This window comes from Manis javanica, chromosome X (assembly GCF_040802235.1).
Source record: "Manis javanica isolate MJ-LG chromosome X, MJ_LKY, whole genome shotgun sequence".
In the NCBI taxonomy this organism is placed as follows: domain Eukaryota; kingdom Metazoa; phylum Chordata; class Mammalia; order Pholidota; family Manidae; genus Manis; species Manis javanica.
Window position 1 is genome coordinate 106,416,670 of NC_133174.1, and position 12,870 is coordinate 106,429,539.

Below are 12,870 nucleotides of genomic sequence, written 5' to 3' on the forward strand. Positions count from 1 at the left end.
AAAAGAGTCTATATTGTATAGGTCTTGACCCAACATTTTTATAATGTATGAATAAAATTATGTCAAAATGCTCTTAAAATTCCAGCCCTCTCCTATACTGAGCATTATGCATTCATTCAGCAAACCATTCGCCAAGCACTGGCCACATGCCAGCTGCTGGTTAAGGCACTAGAGATACATAAATGAAGAAGAGCCAGGCCTTACAGAGTACACAACCCACTGGAAAAAACAGCTATGTAAATCAGACATGGTTATAATGCAGTATGAAAGAGCCTCCTTGAAAGAGTCGTTTGTATTTATTGTCTCCAATCTTTCTCTTCTCATCTCTCTTCAGTCAGTCCCATCAGATTTGCCCTCATCCACTCAATAGAAACTTCTCTTCTTAAGGTAACAAGTGACCTCCACATCTCTAAATCTGAATTTAGATTCTCAAATCTCATTTGAGTCCTCATCATTCTTGGCCATCAGCAGCTCACCACTCCTTCTGACACACTGTCTTCACTTGGCTTCTTAGACACCACCCTATCCTGGTTTCCCTTCTAAACACTGACTGCTCCTTCTCAGTCTTCTTTGCCAGTCCTCCTCTTCTCCTTGACCTCAAAATGTTGGAGTATCCGCGGGCTCAAGCCTTAAATGATCTCATCTAGTCTCCTGGCTTTAGATACCATCTCCGTGCTAATGTCTCCCAAATTACATCTCCAGCCCTGACCTGTCCCCTGAACTCAGACTTATGTCATAGCCAACTCCCTACCTCCAGTTAGATGTCAAATAGGTGTCACACAACTGTACTCCTTAAGTCTCCACCCACCCTCCAAAAAACAAAGAAAAGCAACCTGCTTCTTCCACAGTTTTTTCCATCTGACTTAATGGTACTTCCATCTACCCAGTTACTCAGGTGAGAAACTTTGGAGTCATCCTAGACTCTCTCTCATGTGCTCAGCCAATCCTATAGACTCTGTCTTCACAGTGTATCCAGAATCTGACCACTGCTTACCACCCCACTGCTAGTGTCCCAGTCCAAGCTACCATCCTTTCCTTGCCCAGATTATTATAATAATCTCCTAACCAGTCTCCATCCTTCTCTCTTTCCCCCATCCTTAGTCTTAACACAGCAGCCAAAGTGATCCTGTAAAATTTAAATCACATTTAAATCCTGTAAAATTTAAATCACTCTTCCATTTGGAACCCCCCCTCCACTCCCCATCTCACTCAGTAAAAGCCAAAACACTTACAATGGCCTACCAGCCTTACTTGATCCAGTCACCATTTACTTTTCAGATGTCTTCTCCTGTCACACTCTCTTTAGTTCATTACATTCCCACCACATTGGCCTCCTGTTGCTGTCTCCAACACCCCAGGCGTAATGCTGCCTCAGGGCCTTTGCAGAGGCCTTGATGACTCACTTCCTCACATCCTTCACATCTTTATCCAGAGGTCATCTTCTTGATGAGTCTTTCCTGACCACTGGAATAAAAATGTTAGCACTCTCCAGACTACCTTTATCTTTTCCCTGCCTTTTAATATTTGGTATTATTTACTTATTTTTCTTTATTTGTCTGCTCCTTCCCCGCAAATAGAATTGCAGCTCTGTGGGAACAGACTTTTATCTCTCTGGTTCACTGCTGTATCCTCAGTGCCTGGCACATAGTAGGCACTCAAAAAATATTTGAATAAGTGGAAAGTCTTCAGAGGAGATAATGACAGCTACTGGGAGTACAAAAAGTTTGCTAGGGAATGCAGTTGGTATGAATAGGGATAAATGATGCTTCTAATACTAGGAAAGTTGTCATTAAGGTCCATGTATGTCATCCTAAGGAGCTTGGATTTCATCCAATAGGTGACAGGAAGTCAGCAAAGGACTCAGTTGTCCAAACCGAAATTTGGGAAATGCATTCTGGCTGTAGTGTGAAGGATGAATTGGAAAGAACAAGAGCGGGTCCAGGAGGACAGTAAGAGACTGCTGCAGTAGTCCGTGTGTGGGATGGCCATGATGGTAGCCTGACCCAAGGGATGGCAGTTGGGGATGCAGAGGAAGGGATGGATCTGAGAAAGACTATATTTAGAAGATAAAATTGATTGGACTTGATGACTGATTGGCTAGGGCAGTAAGAGTGAGCAGATGAAGGAACCCCAAGTTCCTGGCTTATGGCAGCTGATGGAACTGCAGGGCGATTTACTGAGATAATAAATACAGAAAGAAAAATAAATGTGTTACAGTCGAGGAGAAAGGCAACAATGAATACTATGTGTGTTGAACTTTGAGTACCTACCTGTGTGCTATCCAGGTGAAGATGTCCAGTAGGCAACTGGGTGCTTGGTTTTGGATCTCAGGGGGAAAGTCAGAGCCAAAGACAAAGATTTGGGAATCATTTGCCTCTGAACAGTGTTTAAAACCATGGCTATGATAGAATTTCCTAGAAAAGTTGTATAAATTCAGGAAGACAGAAATTACTGGGTTTTAGTACCAAATATAGTCCAAAAAAATCCAATAAGAAAATGTCTTAAACATTGGGCAGTTAGGAGGCCCTGACTATATTTCATTTATTCAAATATTTATTGAATATTTACTATGTGTTAAAGATATGAGGATACAGTGATGAACCAAACAGGTAAAAACCTCTTTTTCTATCAAGCTGAAATTATAGTCAGGTGAGGAGCAGACAAATAAAGAAAATAAATAGGTAAATTATACCAAATATTAAAAGCCGGGGAGTGCTCTGAAGAAAAGAAAAGGCAGGGAAAAGATACAGGCCTGTCCAGAATAAGTAAGCAGAGTCATGGAGATGGATGCCAGGTCACAGTGAGTAGAGCAGTGAGTGGAAGGGAGGAAGTGGAGTCAGCCAGAGTAGACAGCCATTCAAGAAGTGCAGATGAGTAGGGGAAGAGATGTCCATAAACAGATAACTGGATAAACACATTGTTCTGTGGCCACACATGGAATACTACTCAGCAATAAAAAGGAAGAAAATGTTGCTGAACACAACAACACAGATGAATGTCAAAGGCATGACAGCAAGTGAAAGAATCCAGTCTCAAAAACTGACATGCTGTGCGCTTCCATTTGTATGACAGTCTCAAAAGGTGAAACTATAGGGACAGAAAACATATCAGTGGTTGCCCAGGGCTGGGAGACCTTGACTACAAAGGGGCAGCACATGAGAATTCTGGGGGCTGATGTCCTGATGTTCTGTGTCCTGATTGTAATGATGGTCACACAAATCTGTATACATGTGTTAAAACTCCTAGAACTCTACACCAAAACAAGGTAATTTTCTATATATTAATTTGGCAATGAGAGACTGGGTAGTATCTGAAGGGCAAAGTTAAGACTGGAGGAAACAGTTGTTTCCTCTTTGGGAGGGACTTGAGTCATTCATGTGCTCAGGAAGAAAGTCAGGTCTCCTGGGAATGGTGCCCAAGAGGAGTTCAAAGGTGTGAGATCCAGGGCACTGGTGGGAAGAAAAGATATTTATACAAAGAAGCAAAAGTTGAGGCCTTATATAATCTCTTTTCCCTATGAACTAGAGGCAAGATCAACTGCCCAGAGTGGAGGAAATGGAAGTGAGGTACAAGGCATCAGGGGTATGGTAAGATTTGGCAGAGCCTCCCAGAAGAAATGGGAAGGATGCTTTGAAGGCTTGCTTTGCAATATGAGGGCCCAGCTAAGGTTTGAGACTTCGAAGCTTCAGCAACACCGATCTACCCTTTTGTGGATTCATCTTCAGCAGCATGGAGCAGAGAATGAGTTTGAAGGGGGAAGGGTGGAGACCAACTGAAGGACAAGGGGCAAGGATTTGGAGAGCAGGCACAAAAAAAAAGCAGCAGGGATGGAAAAGGAGGATCATGAGGCCAGGGGCTGGTGGTGACCTCAGAGATAAAGGAGAGGGAGGGGACTAGAGAGGTTAATAATCTGAATGACTATGAATAAGAGGAATCAGGGAGTGGGAGGGCTGGATGGAGGACACCATGGTCTGAGCTGTTCTGAAGTGTAAAATTGCAGAATTGGATGTGGAGGACAAATAGGTTAGGTAAGAGATTTGGAATATTTAGAATACTTTCTCCAAAATGGTAACAGCAATGCTAGCTGATATGGATCCTTCCTATGTACTGGATGTCTCATTTAATTCTCACAACAGTCCCATGAAGCAGGTACTGTTCCTGTTTTCTAAATGAGGAAACTGAGGCTCAAGAAGGTTAGGTAAATTTCCCAGGGCCATGTGGCCAGTAAGTGATGCAGCCAAGTCCAGAACCCCACCTGTCTGATTCCAGAGTTTGTGCTCTGTTAGACTACACCACCTCTCCCATGTGGAAAATCTTGATTCCATTGCAATAGCATGCTATACTAGCTTCAACTGGACATTTCAGAAACAAGCGAAAGTATGTGCATAGCTTAGTGTAAACCCAACACCATTTCTGCAAGCCACCTATAAGGTGCTGTCCCCATCATAGTAGTTGAGAGGCGTCAATTTTGTCTATAGATGGTATATTGAAACGTCCTGTCACCTGATCATAAAATTGTTTTTCTGAAGGACCAAAAAATGTTACTTTCAGAGATGGAGCTTTTTGGGGATCAGTCAGGATAGTTCTGGCAGTGGTGGTGAAGTCCATGAGGTGGCTGGGTAAAAGTGTGGGTGGCCAAAAACTCTAAAAGTGAGGCTGACTGAAGTCAATGTGCAGAAATGGGGTATGGGATGGGCTGTTTTTATAAATACCCAAGTTCCCAAAGATTGGTGAGTCTGGAAGAGGGGGAGCCACCAGGTGTCACAGTCTCCAGTGAATGGCCAAGAGATCAGTAAATGAGAACAGCAACAGGAGTGTGTTCAGTGACAAGAGCCCCAACTGAGAGCTTTTGTCATGAGACTGAAGGAGTCAGGGTCTGGGAATAGCAAGGAGCTAGAAGAAGCCACCATCACTCTGCTCCCCACCCTAGGACAGCTGTGATGTGGGGAAATGAGCAGCCCCCACTTGAGAGCTTCACAGGGGAGGCATCAGTTCAGACAACTGGGGGGTACTTTAAAAAGGTTAAAGGCATGGGAATGTGTTAATCATAGGTTGGGAAGCAATGTTAAACATGCAGGTGAGTCTATCTCAAATGGCTGCTTTCTTCCAAGCAAGTAAGCCACATAAATATGTGTATGAGATGTCGTGACTTTACTGCATGTTAATACTCATTCTGAATCCATAGAGCAGGAACAGCCCTGTAGCAGCCATTCTTTGACATCATCAGCCAGGAGCATAGCAACCAGATCCCAGACTTAAGACCCTGGCTACTTTGACTAGAACATTTATTTCCCAGTAACTAAATCACCTCATACCACCTTCTATTTCCTGCCAGGCTCAGAGCTCCTACCTTCCCCACTGTGGAGGAGTAGATGTCCATTTCTCAGGAGCAGTGGACTGCTTTCGGCAGATAGTGAGGACCCAAGGAGTACTGGGGCTCTGGAATGGATTGACAGCCAACTTACTGAAGGTGAGAGGAGTGCTCAGTCTCTCCTGCTTCTCTACATCTTCCAATTCTATCCTATCCCTTCACCACTCCTCCTACAGTTTGCATAGTTAGGCCCCCTCTAGCACTGATGGTAGCACAAGGCCCAGGAATGCAGACTGGCAGTCAGCCCTGAAGAGAGGGGACCCTGTGCAGAGTTGGAGCATCTGATACCCCCTCTCAGAGCTGCTGAGCATTTAGTGTCGAGGTCGCTAACATGGGAATTCATGACATCTAAGAAGAACCCTAAACCCTCATCCTAAAATTGTATGCAATGATGTGTACGTATATGTATATGTCCTTCTCTCTGGGGAGAGGATCCATAGCTTTCATCATATTCCCAAAGAACTCCATGATCAGAAAATAAGGTTAAGAACTCTGGACCAATCTTGTACTGCTTGACACATAAATGATTCCAATCAAGACAAGTATACGTCAACAGGCAGTATCAGATTGTCTACATGCATATTAAGCCAAACCCATGCTTCTCTAGGGCATGTCCTTCAACAGCTCTGCCATTTCTCTTCCCCCACGACATGCTGTGCCAGCTTTCATTTAACCATCTTCCTATGATTCCAAAAAGAATTATGTTGTATTGTCCAGCCTTTATCTCAGTTTACCCTGATCCAGGTTGACTGCAGAGGCATTGGTATTTTCTTTTTAAGATTTTAACATGATTTTCATTTTCTTTTTAAACAGATAGTTCCATATTTTGGAGTTATGTTTGGTACCTTTGAATTCTGCAAGAGAGTCTGTCTTTACCAAAATGGTTACACTGTGTCTCCTCTGAGCTATAACTTGACCCCAGGAGTGGATCAGAGTTTGAAGCCCCAGGAATTACGCGAATTAAAAAAGTTCAAAACTGGAAAACTAAAGTCTAAAAAACCAACTGTTTAAATGGAACTGGAAGTGCACAGACTGAAGGTGTGTTGCAGTCACAGATAAACGTAGCCTCCTAATTGTGCATGTGTGGAGTAACGAGAAGGTACTCCTGTCTGCTGCTATTGGAAATGAGAAGATTCAGCCATACACCACCTCTGAGCTTCAAACTGATGTCCCTGTGAACACATGCCCCACAAGATTTCCCAACATGACCATCTCATAACTGACATAACACCAGATTTTACAACAAAACCTAGCAGTAATGAAATGTACAGTTTACACCCTGAATGCAAACCCGCAGTTGACGTGACACCAGAGAAAGGGCATTGCCATGACACCTCAAAGCAGCCTGTAGTTGAAGTGGCTGAGCAGATAGCATGGCGTGAGCTCTGCCACAGGGTAACAGCTTGCACTAACCCACATCAGTCTCATTTTGTTCAGTTTGACCTGAGACTTCCCAATACAGTCGATCTGGAACTCGTAATCTTTGCTGACTTCTGAATGTACATACAACAGTGTAAATTATGCCTTATTAGAAACTAAATGAAAACATGTAACATTTAAAAGTTACCAGGATCATAGTAGAACCATCCTTCTTTATTTAAATTTTAAGCATGCCAGGATTAGGTATTTCAGGAATCTCATATTTCAGGGAAGTGATTTTGACCATGACTGCATGCCCCAAAAGACCTTATTCCATTTGAAATCATGTACAGTTCAAGTAGCCTGAATTCATGCCTTTTTAAATTGCTTTGCAAACCTACCCTGAAAATCAATCACCTAGTCAACTTAAGTTATTCCCACAAGATGTCCCAGTTGACTAGAAAGAATCAAATAGGACCTTTGACACACCTACCAAAAAAAAATGTAACTGAACAAAAACATTTCAGACTCATCTCTACTAGGTTTTTTAAAAGTCAGATTTTGGACTATTTCACCTTGGGAACTCTGTGTCAAGTTTATATAACTACTTTCAGATGGTGCCTATCTGTGCATTAAAAAACTATCTTCTATTAAGTTGTTAATTTATATATACACACATAGATACTTTCAGTATGTTGAAAGTACTTTACCCTATTAAATCTAATTTCCAAAGAAAAATGTTATGTTGCTCTTTCATTACAAATCTGATTTATAAAATTATGGTTAAATAATCAAAACCGAAAGTTTCTGTGATATGACTGCCCTTGCACTGTTCACCATGTAAGAACTTGTTCGTTATTCTTCAGAAGATTGGAGACTGTTGAGAATTAGGCTTGGGGTTGATTAATGATTGTGCATTGAGTCCCCTATACAGAATTCTATTGTTGTTAACAACCATTTGATCAATAAATATGAGAGATGCCCTCTCAAAAAAAAAAAGAATGTGCATCAATATGTTACCTCTGGTGAAGAAACTGGACTTAGAAGAACTTTTACTTCCTATGCTATACATTTCTGTAATTATGACTTTAATAGCATGTATTACTTTTAGTATTAAAAATTAAATAAAAATATATTTAAAAAAGAAAAAAAACTATGGTTAAATATATACTGGCCAAAATCTTTAAACTCTCAGAGATTTATCCTATTAAAATATACCAAAATAACTCATTTTTCCAACTGCTATGGCAGACTGTTTTACAGACAATATCATTCAACACACATGTGAAAATCTAATCTGTAGTCCAATCTGTTAGCATTTGTAGGGTCACAGATTGTTACCCAGAGTGCATAGTTCATGGCTGTTACTCTAGTTTCCCTGAGGTTAACAACTTTTTGTAAAAGTTCTGAAAACTGCAAAAAATATATTTTTTTTTTTACTAAATCTAAAATCCTAACCTCAGGTTACTTACATCATATTAATATCTCCTGAATATCTTCTGCAAGTGTTGTGAGATAGATAGCTAAGCTCTTGCTACTGCCACACACACGAATGTTTTCTGAACTCCAGTTGGATTATTTTTTTCAATAAAGTAAGTGGAAAAAAGGATATGCCTCACTTTTCTTATTTCACAACTCTTTAAAACTCTAGTTTTGTTCCTAAAATAAACCTCTGGCTATTTTCATTTTCTCAGAGGTATGAAGGTATCAAGGGGGTATTCTGTTTTTCTGCTTCATGATTGGCAGTGTGCACCAAACCAGACAAAGTAGCTGAGGAAGATGATAAAGTGTGATGTGGAATTGATCCAGGAGAAATCTACAGATAAACATACCTGCATATGTGAAATGACTATGATTACAAAACAGATATAAGCAAAGGCATGATACTGTTGTAACAGTTTTACAATACTGCCAAGGGGCCCTGTATATACTTACTGAATGATTTTAAAGGGCTCATCAAAGATGAGAGGGGTTAGCAATGAGCAGGGGTTTGGAGAGGTATTATGTCTTGAACTAAGTCTTGGAGGAAGTGAAAGGATATTACTTGGTCAAGAATAGGTTGAAGGTGGGCCATATGCAGTGTCACACAGATGGAAGCAAATGAAAAGAGTTTGGGTTAGAGTAAGAGGACTGGCTTCATGCATTTATTGGACAGCTACTGGGCACACTGGTATATAAGGCAAATAAGATCCTTGCCCACATCGAGCTTACATTCTAGTGAGGGTGGCAGTCAATCAAAAAGTAAACACATCAGCAAGTTAGGTAATTCCAGATTGTAATGTTATAAGAAGAATAAAAAGGGTGCTTTATTAGAGAATCTTGTGGGGGTGAGGGATATATTTTAAATCAGGGAGCCAGGGAGAGCCACATTTGAGAGGTGACATTTGAATGAGACCTGGAAGATGACAATGAGCCAACCACGCAAGACCTAGGGAGAAATGCATTCCTGACTGAGGGAACAAAATGTACAAAAGGGGTACTGGTAGTGAGAAAAGATTTGGTGAACAGCACAGAAGTGAGCATAGTCAGAGTGTGGTGAGTGAGTGAGAGAGTGTAGAGATGAGGTTGGATAGAGGGCCAGAGCATATGTGGCTGTTTCAGGCTGTAGTAAGAAGTTAGATTTTATTCCAAATGCAGCGGGAAGTCACTGAAGCTTTTTATGCACAGAAGCAATATCTGATTCTCATTTTCTGACACATTTTATCATTTTTTTAGGAATAATTCCAAATGGGTTATGAAGAAAACTTAGTGAGTTTGATGAGTTTTCCAAAAACTCTTAATGAAGATATGTTCACCAATAAACAATAAAACAGCGGTACTATCATATACTGGGCAAAAAGGCTGATACCAAAAGCAACATGCAATATAAAAAAGATACAATATAAAGGAAGACAATCTGCTGGGTATTAAAAATCATCTCAATATTAACTTCGCAACCAGCACAGAACTACTTAGCTATCAAACCCAAACCACACCAAGGTAAACTTGGCTGACGAGTCAATAATGGGGGGAAAAAATAAGTTCCTCAGTGCAAGAGATCTCAAAATAGTGTTTTGGAGCATTTTCCCTGGATGGTACAAGGAGTATTAGAAAACCTTTTTTGGAAGGGAGAAAAAAATACAAATGGAATGCTACATTTTTTTAATCAGCAGACTGTCCCAGGAATGATAAAGGTATCAGTAAAGTAGCAAAGGGTAACTAAAACATTATTTTGTGGGATCAAAAAACATTGAAAATGGATTTATTTAAAGGTATCACAATAGCTATGTGCAGGCATTTATGCTTGAGGGAAGTAAAATTAAAGGAGGACACTTTTCCCAAGTTAAGGAAAAATTCTGTAAAACCGAGCATATTGCTCAATAGCAACATTATACTTGATAAACAATAATTGGCAGTAAAGTAAGTTTAAACCAGTCCCAGATATTGTTTAATAACAAATATGCGAATTAACTTTGTTGTAACAAGCCTAGACCAATTCATCAAACATGTCCTTGCTGTTTCATTAACGTTTTGAAAGCACATTTGACAGCCAGTCAAGTCCCTCATACAGACCAGTTCCTTGTGTAACACAAGTGGCTTGAACACACCATGTTCTGTTATGAAGAGACTGAAGACCTAATTTGTCTGTCATTTCACTGACGGTCATAGCATTTGGCAAATCCTGTTTGTTTGTAAAAAGCAGCAACACTGCATCTTGCAACTCATCTTCCTGAAGCATTTTCCACAGCTTCTCTGCTCCTTCCTGAATTCTTTCACGATCATTGCTATATACCACAAAAATAAGACCCTGGGTATTTTGGAAGTAATGCGTCCAGAGAGGCCTAATTTTATCTTGACTACCAACATCCCATACTGTGAAACAAACGTTCTTATATTCTACTGTTTCCACATTAAAACCAGTGGTAGGAATGATGGTGACTATCTCCCCAACTTCAGTTTGTACAGAATGGTCATCTTGCCAGGAGCATCCAATCCAACCATCAAAATGCACATCTGCTTCTTGCCAAAGAGGCAGGAGAGGAGGAAGGAGATGGTGGGGCCCATGGTGGTGGTGGCACTTGTGAAAGGCGGGAGGACAAGGGGCTTGGGGCGTCCTCAGGCTCCTTTCACGCTCCCAGCAAACTCAGCTGGAGGGGAGAGGAGCTGAGGAAGAAAAGATGGCACTGACGGCTCATTGGCCGGCGTGTCCGACGAAGCTCTAGACAGGAATCAGGGGAGTGAGGACCTGCTCCATGACTGGCGAGGCAGCTCTGGCTGATTCTCATTTTTAAAATATCCCTCCAGTTTCTGTGTGGATAACAGATTGGAGGAAAGCAAGGCTCTGAGTGGGAAGACCAGTTAAGATACTATTACAAAACTGGACAGCTACATGTAAGAGAATGAAACTGGATCATTGTCTAACCCCATACACAAAAGTAAACTTGAAATGGATCAAAGACCTGAATGTAAGTCATGAAAGCATAAAACTCTTAGAAAAAAACATAGGCAAAAATCTCTTGGACATAAAAATGAGCGACTTCTTCATGAACATATCTCCCCGGGCAAGGAAAACAAAAGCAAAAATGAACAAATGGGACTATATCAAACTGAAAAGCTTCTGTACAGCAAAGGATACCATCACTAGAACAAAAAGGCATCCTACAGTATGTGAGAATATATTCATAAATGACAAATCCAATAAAGGGTTGACATCCAAAATATATAAAGAGTTCACGCACCTTAACAAACAAAAAGTGAAAAATTCAATTAAAAAATGGGCAGAGGAGCTGAACAGACACTTCTCCAAAGAAGAAATTCAGATGGCCAACAGACACATGAAAAGATGCTCCACATCGCTAATGATTAGAGAAATGCAAACTAAAACCACAATGAGATATCACCTCACACCAGTAAGGATCACCACCAACCAAAAGACAAACAACAACAAATGTTGGTGAGGATGTGGAGAAAGGGGAACCCTCCTACACTGCTGATGGGAATGGAAATTAGTTTAGCCATTGTGGAAAGCAGTATGGAGGTTCCTCAAAAAACTAAAAATAGAAATACTTCACCCAGGAATTTCACTCCTAGGAATTTACACTAAGAATGCAGGATCCCAGATTCAAAAAGACATACTCACCCCTACGTTTATCACAGCACTATTTACAATAGCCAAGATATGGAAGCAACCTAAGTGTCCATCAATAGATGAATGGATAAAGAAGAGGTAGTACATATACACAATAGAATATTATTCAGCCATAAAAAGACAACAAATCCTACCATTTCCAACAATATGGATGGAGCTGGAGGGTATTATGCTAAGTGAAACAAGCCAGGAGGAGAAAGACAAATGCCGAATGATTTCCCTCATTTGTGGAGAATAACAGCAAAGCAAAACTGAAGGAACAAAACAGCAGCAGACTCATAGACTCCAAGAAGGGACCAGTGGTTACCACAGAGAAGGGGGTAGGGAGGGTGTATGGAGGGAGGGTAAAGGGGATTAAGGGGCATTATAATTAGCACTCACAATATAAATAAGTCACGGGGAAGGCAGTATAGCACGGAGAAGACAAGTAGTGACTCTATAGCATCTTACTATGCTGATGGACAGTGACTGAAATTGAGTGTGGGGGGATTTGATAATATGGGTGAATGTAATAACCACAATGTTGCTCATGTGAAACCTTCATAAGATTGTGTATCAATGATATCTTAATTTTAAAAAAAAGATACTATTACAAAGTCCAAGTAAGAAATAATCACTTGGACTAGACTGGTGGCAATTAAGATGGAGAGGAGGGAATGAGTGCAAGACATATTTTGGAGTTGGATTCAGCAGGATTTGCTGAGCGATTGGATGTAGAGAATAAAAGGAATCAAGGCTGACACCTAGGTTTTAGGCTTTTGACTTGATTAACAAGGTAGACAATGTTGCCATTTGCTCTTATGGGGAAGACTGCCAATGGCCAGAGTTTTGATGGGGAAGAAATTAGAAGTTCTCTCTTGGACACGTTAAATTTAACATCCAAGTAGAGAAATCAAGCAGACAATTGGCTGGAGCACAGAGTGTCTGTGTAATTGTCCAAACCAGTTGTGGTAGACAGAATAATGGCCACCCCCAAAAGTATCCACACCATAATCCCTAGGACCTATGAATA

General features: G+C 40.8%; 1 protein-coding gene and 1 pseudogene across 1 annotated transcript in view; one reads left to right on the forward strand and one right to left on the reverse strand.

Moving 5' to 3' along the window:
• SLC25A43 (solute carrier family 25 member 43) overlaps positions 1 to 8,339 on the forward strand; it is a 45,748-nt gene extending 37,409 nt beyond the window's left edge. The window contains exons 4-5 of the mRNA XM_037016968.2: positions 5,336 to 5,470; positions 6,185 to 8,339. Coding sequence (XP_036872863.1) covers positions 5,336 to 5,470; positions 6,185 to 6,382 — 333 coding nt within the window. The 3' untranslated portion in view covers positions 6,383 to 8,339. The remainder of the gene's footprint in view (positions 1 to 5,335; positions 5,471 to 6,184) is intronic.
• A 1,893-nt stretch (positions 8,340 to 10,232) lies between these two features.
• On the reverse strand, positions 10,233 to 10,774 carry LOC108386808 (ADP-ribosylation factor 4-like; annotated as a pseudogene).
• Between the last annotated feature and the right edge of the window lie 2,096 nt (positions 10,775 to 12,870).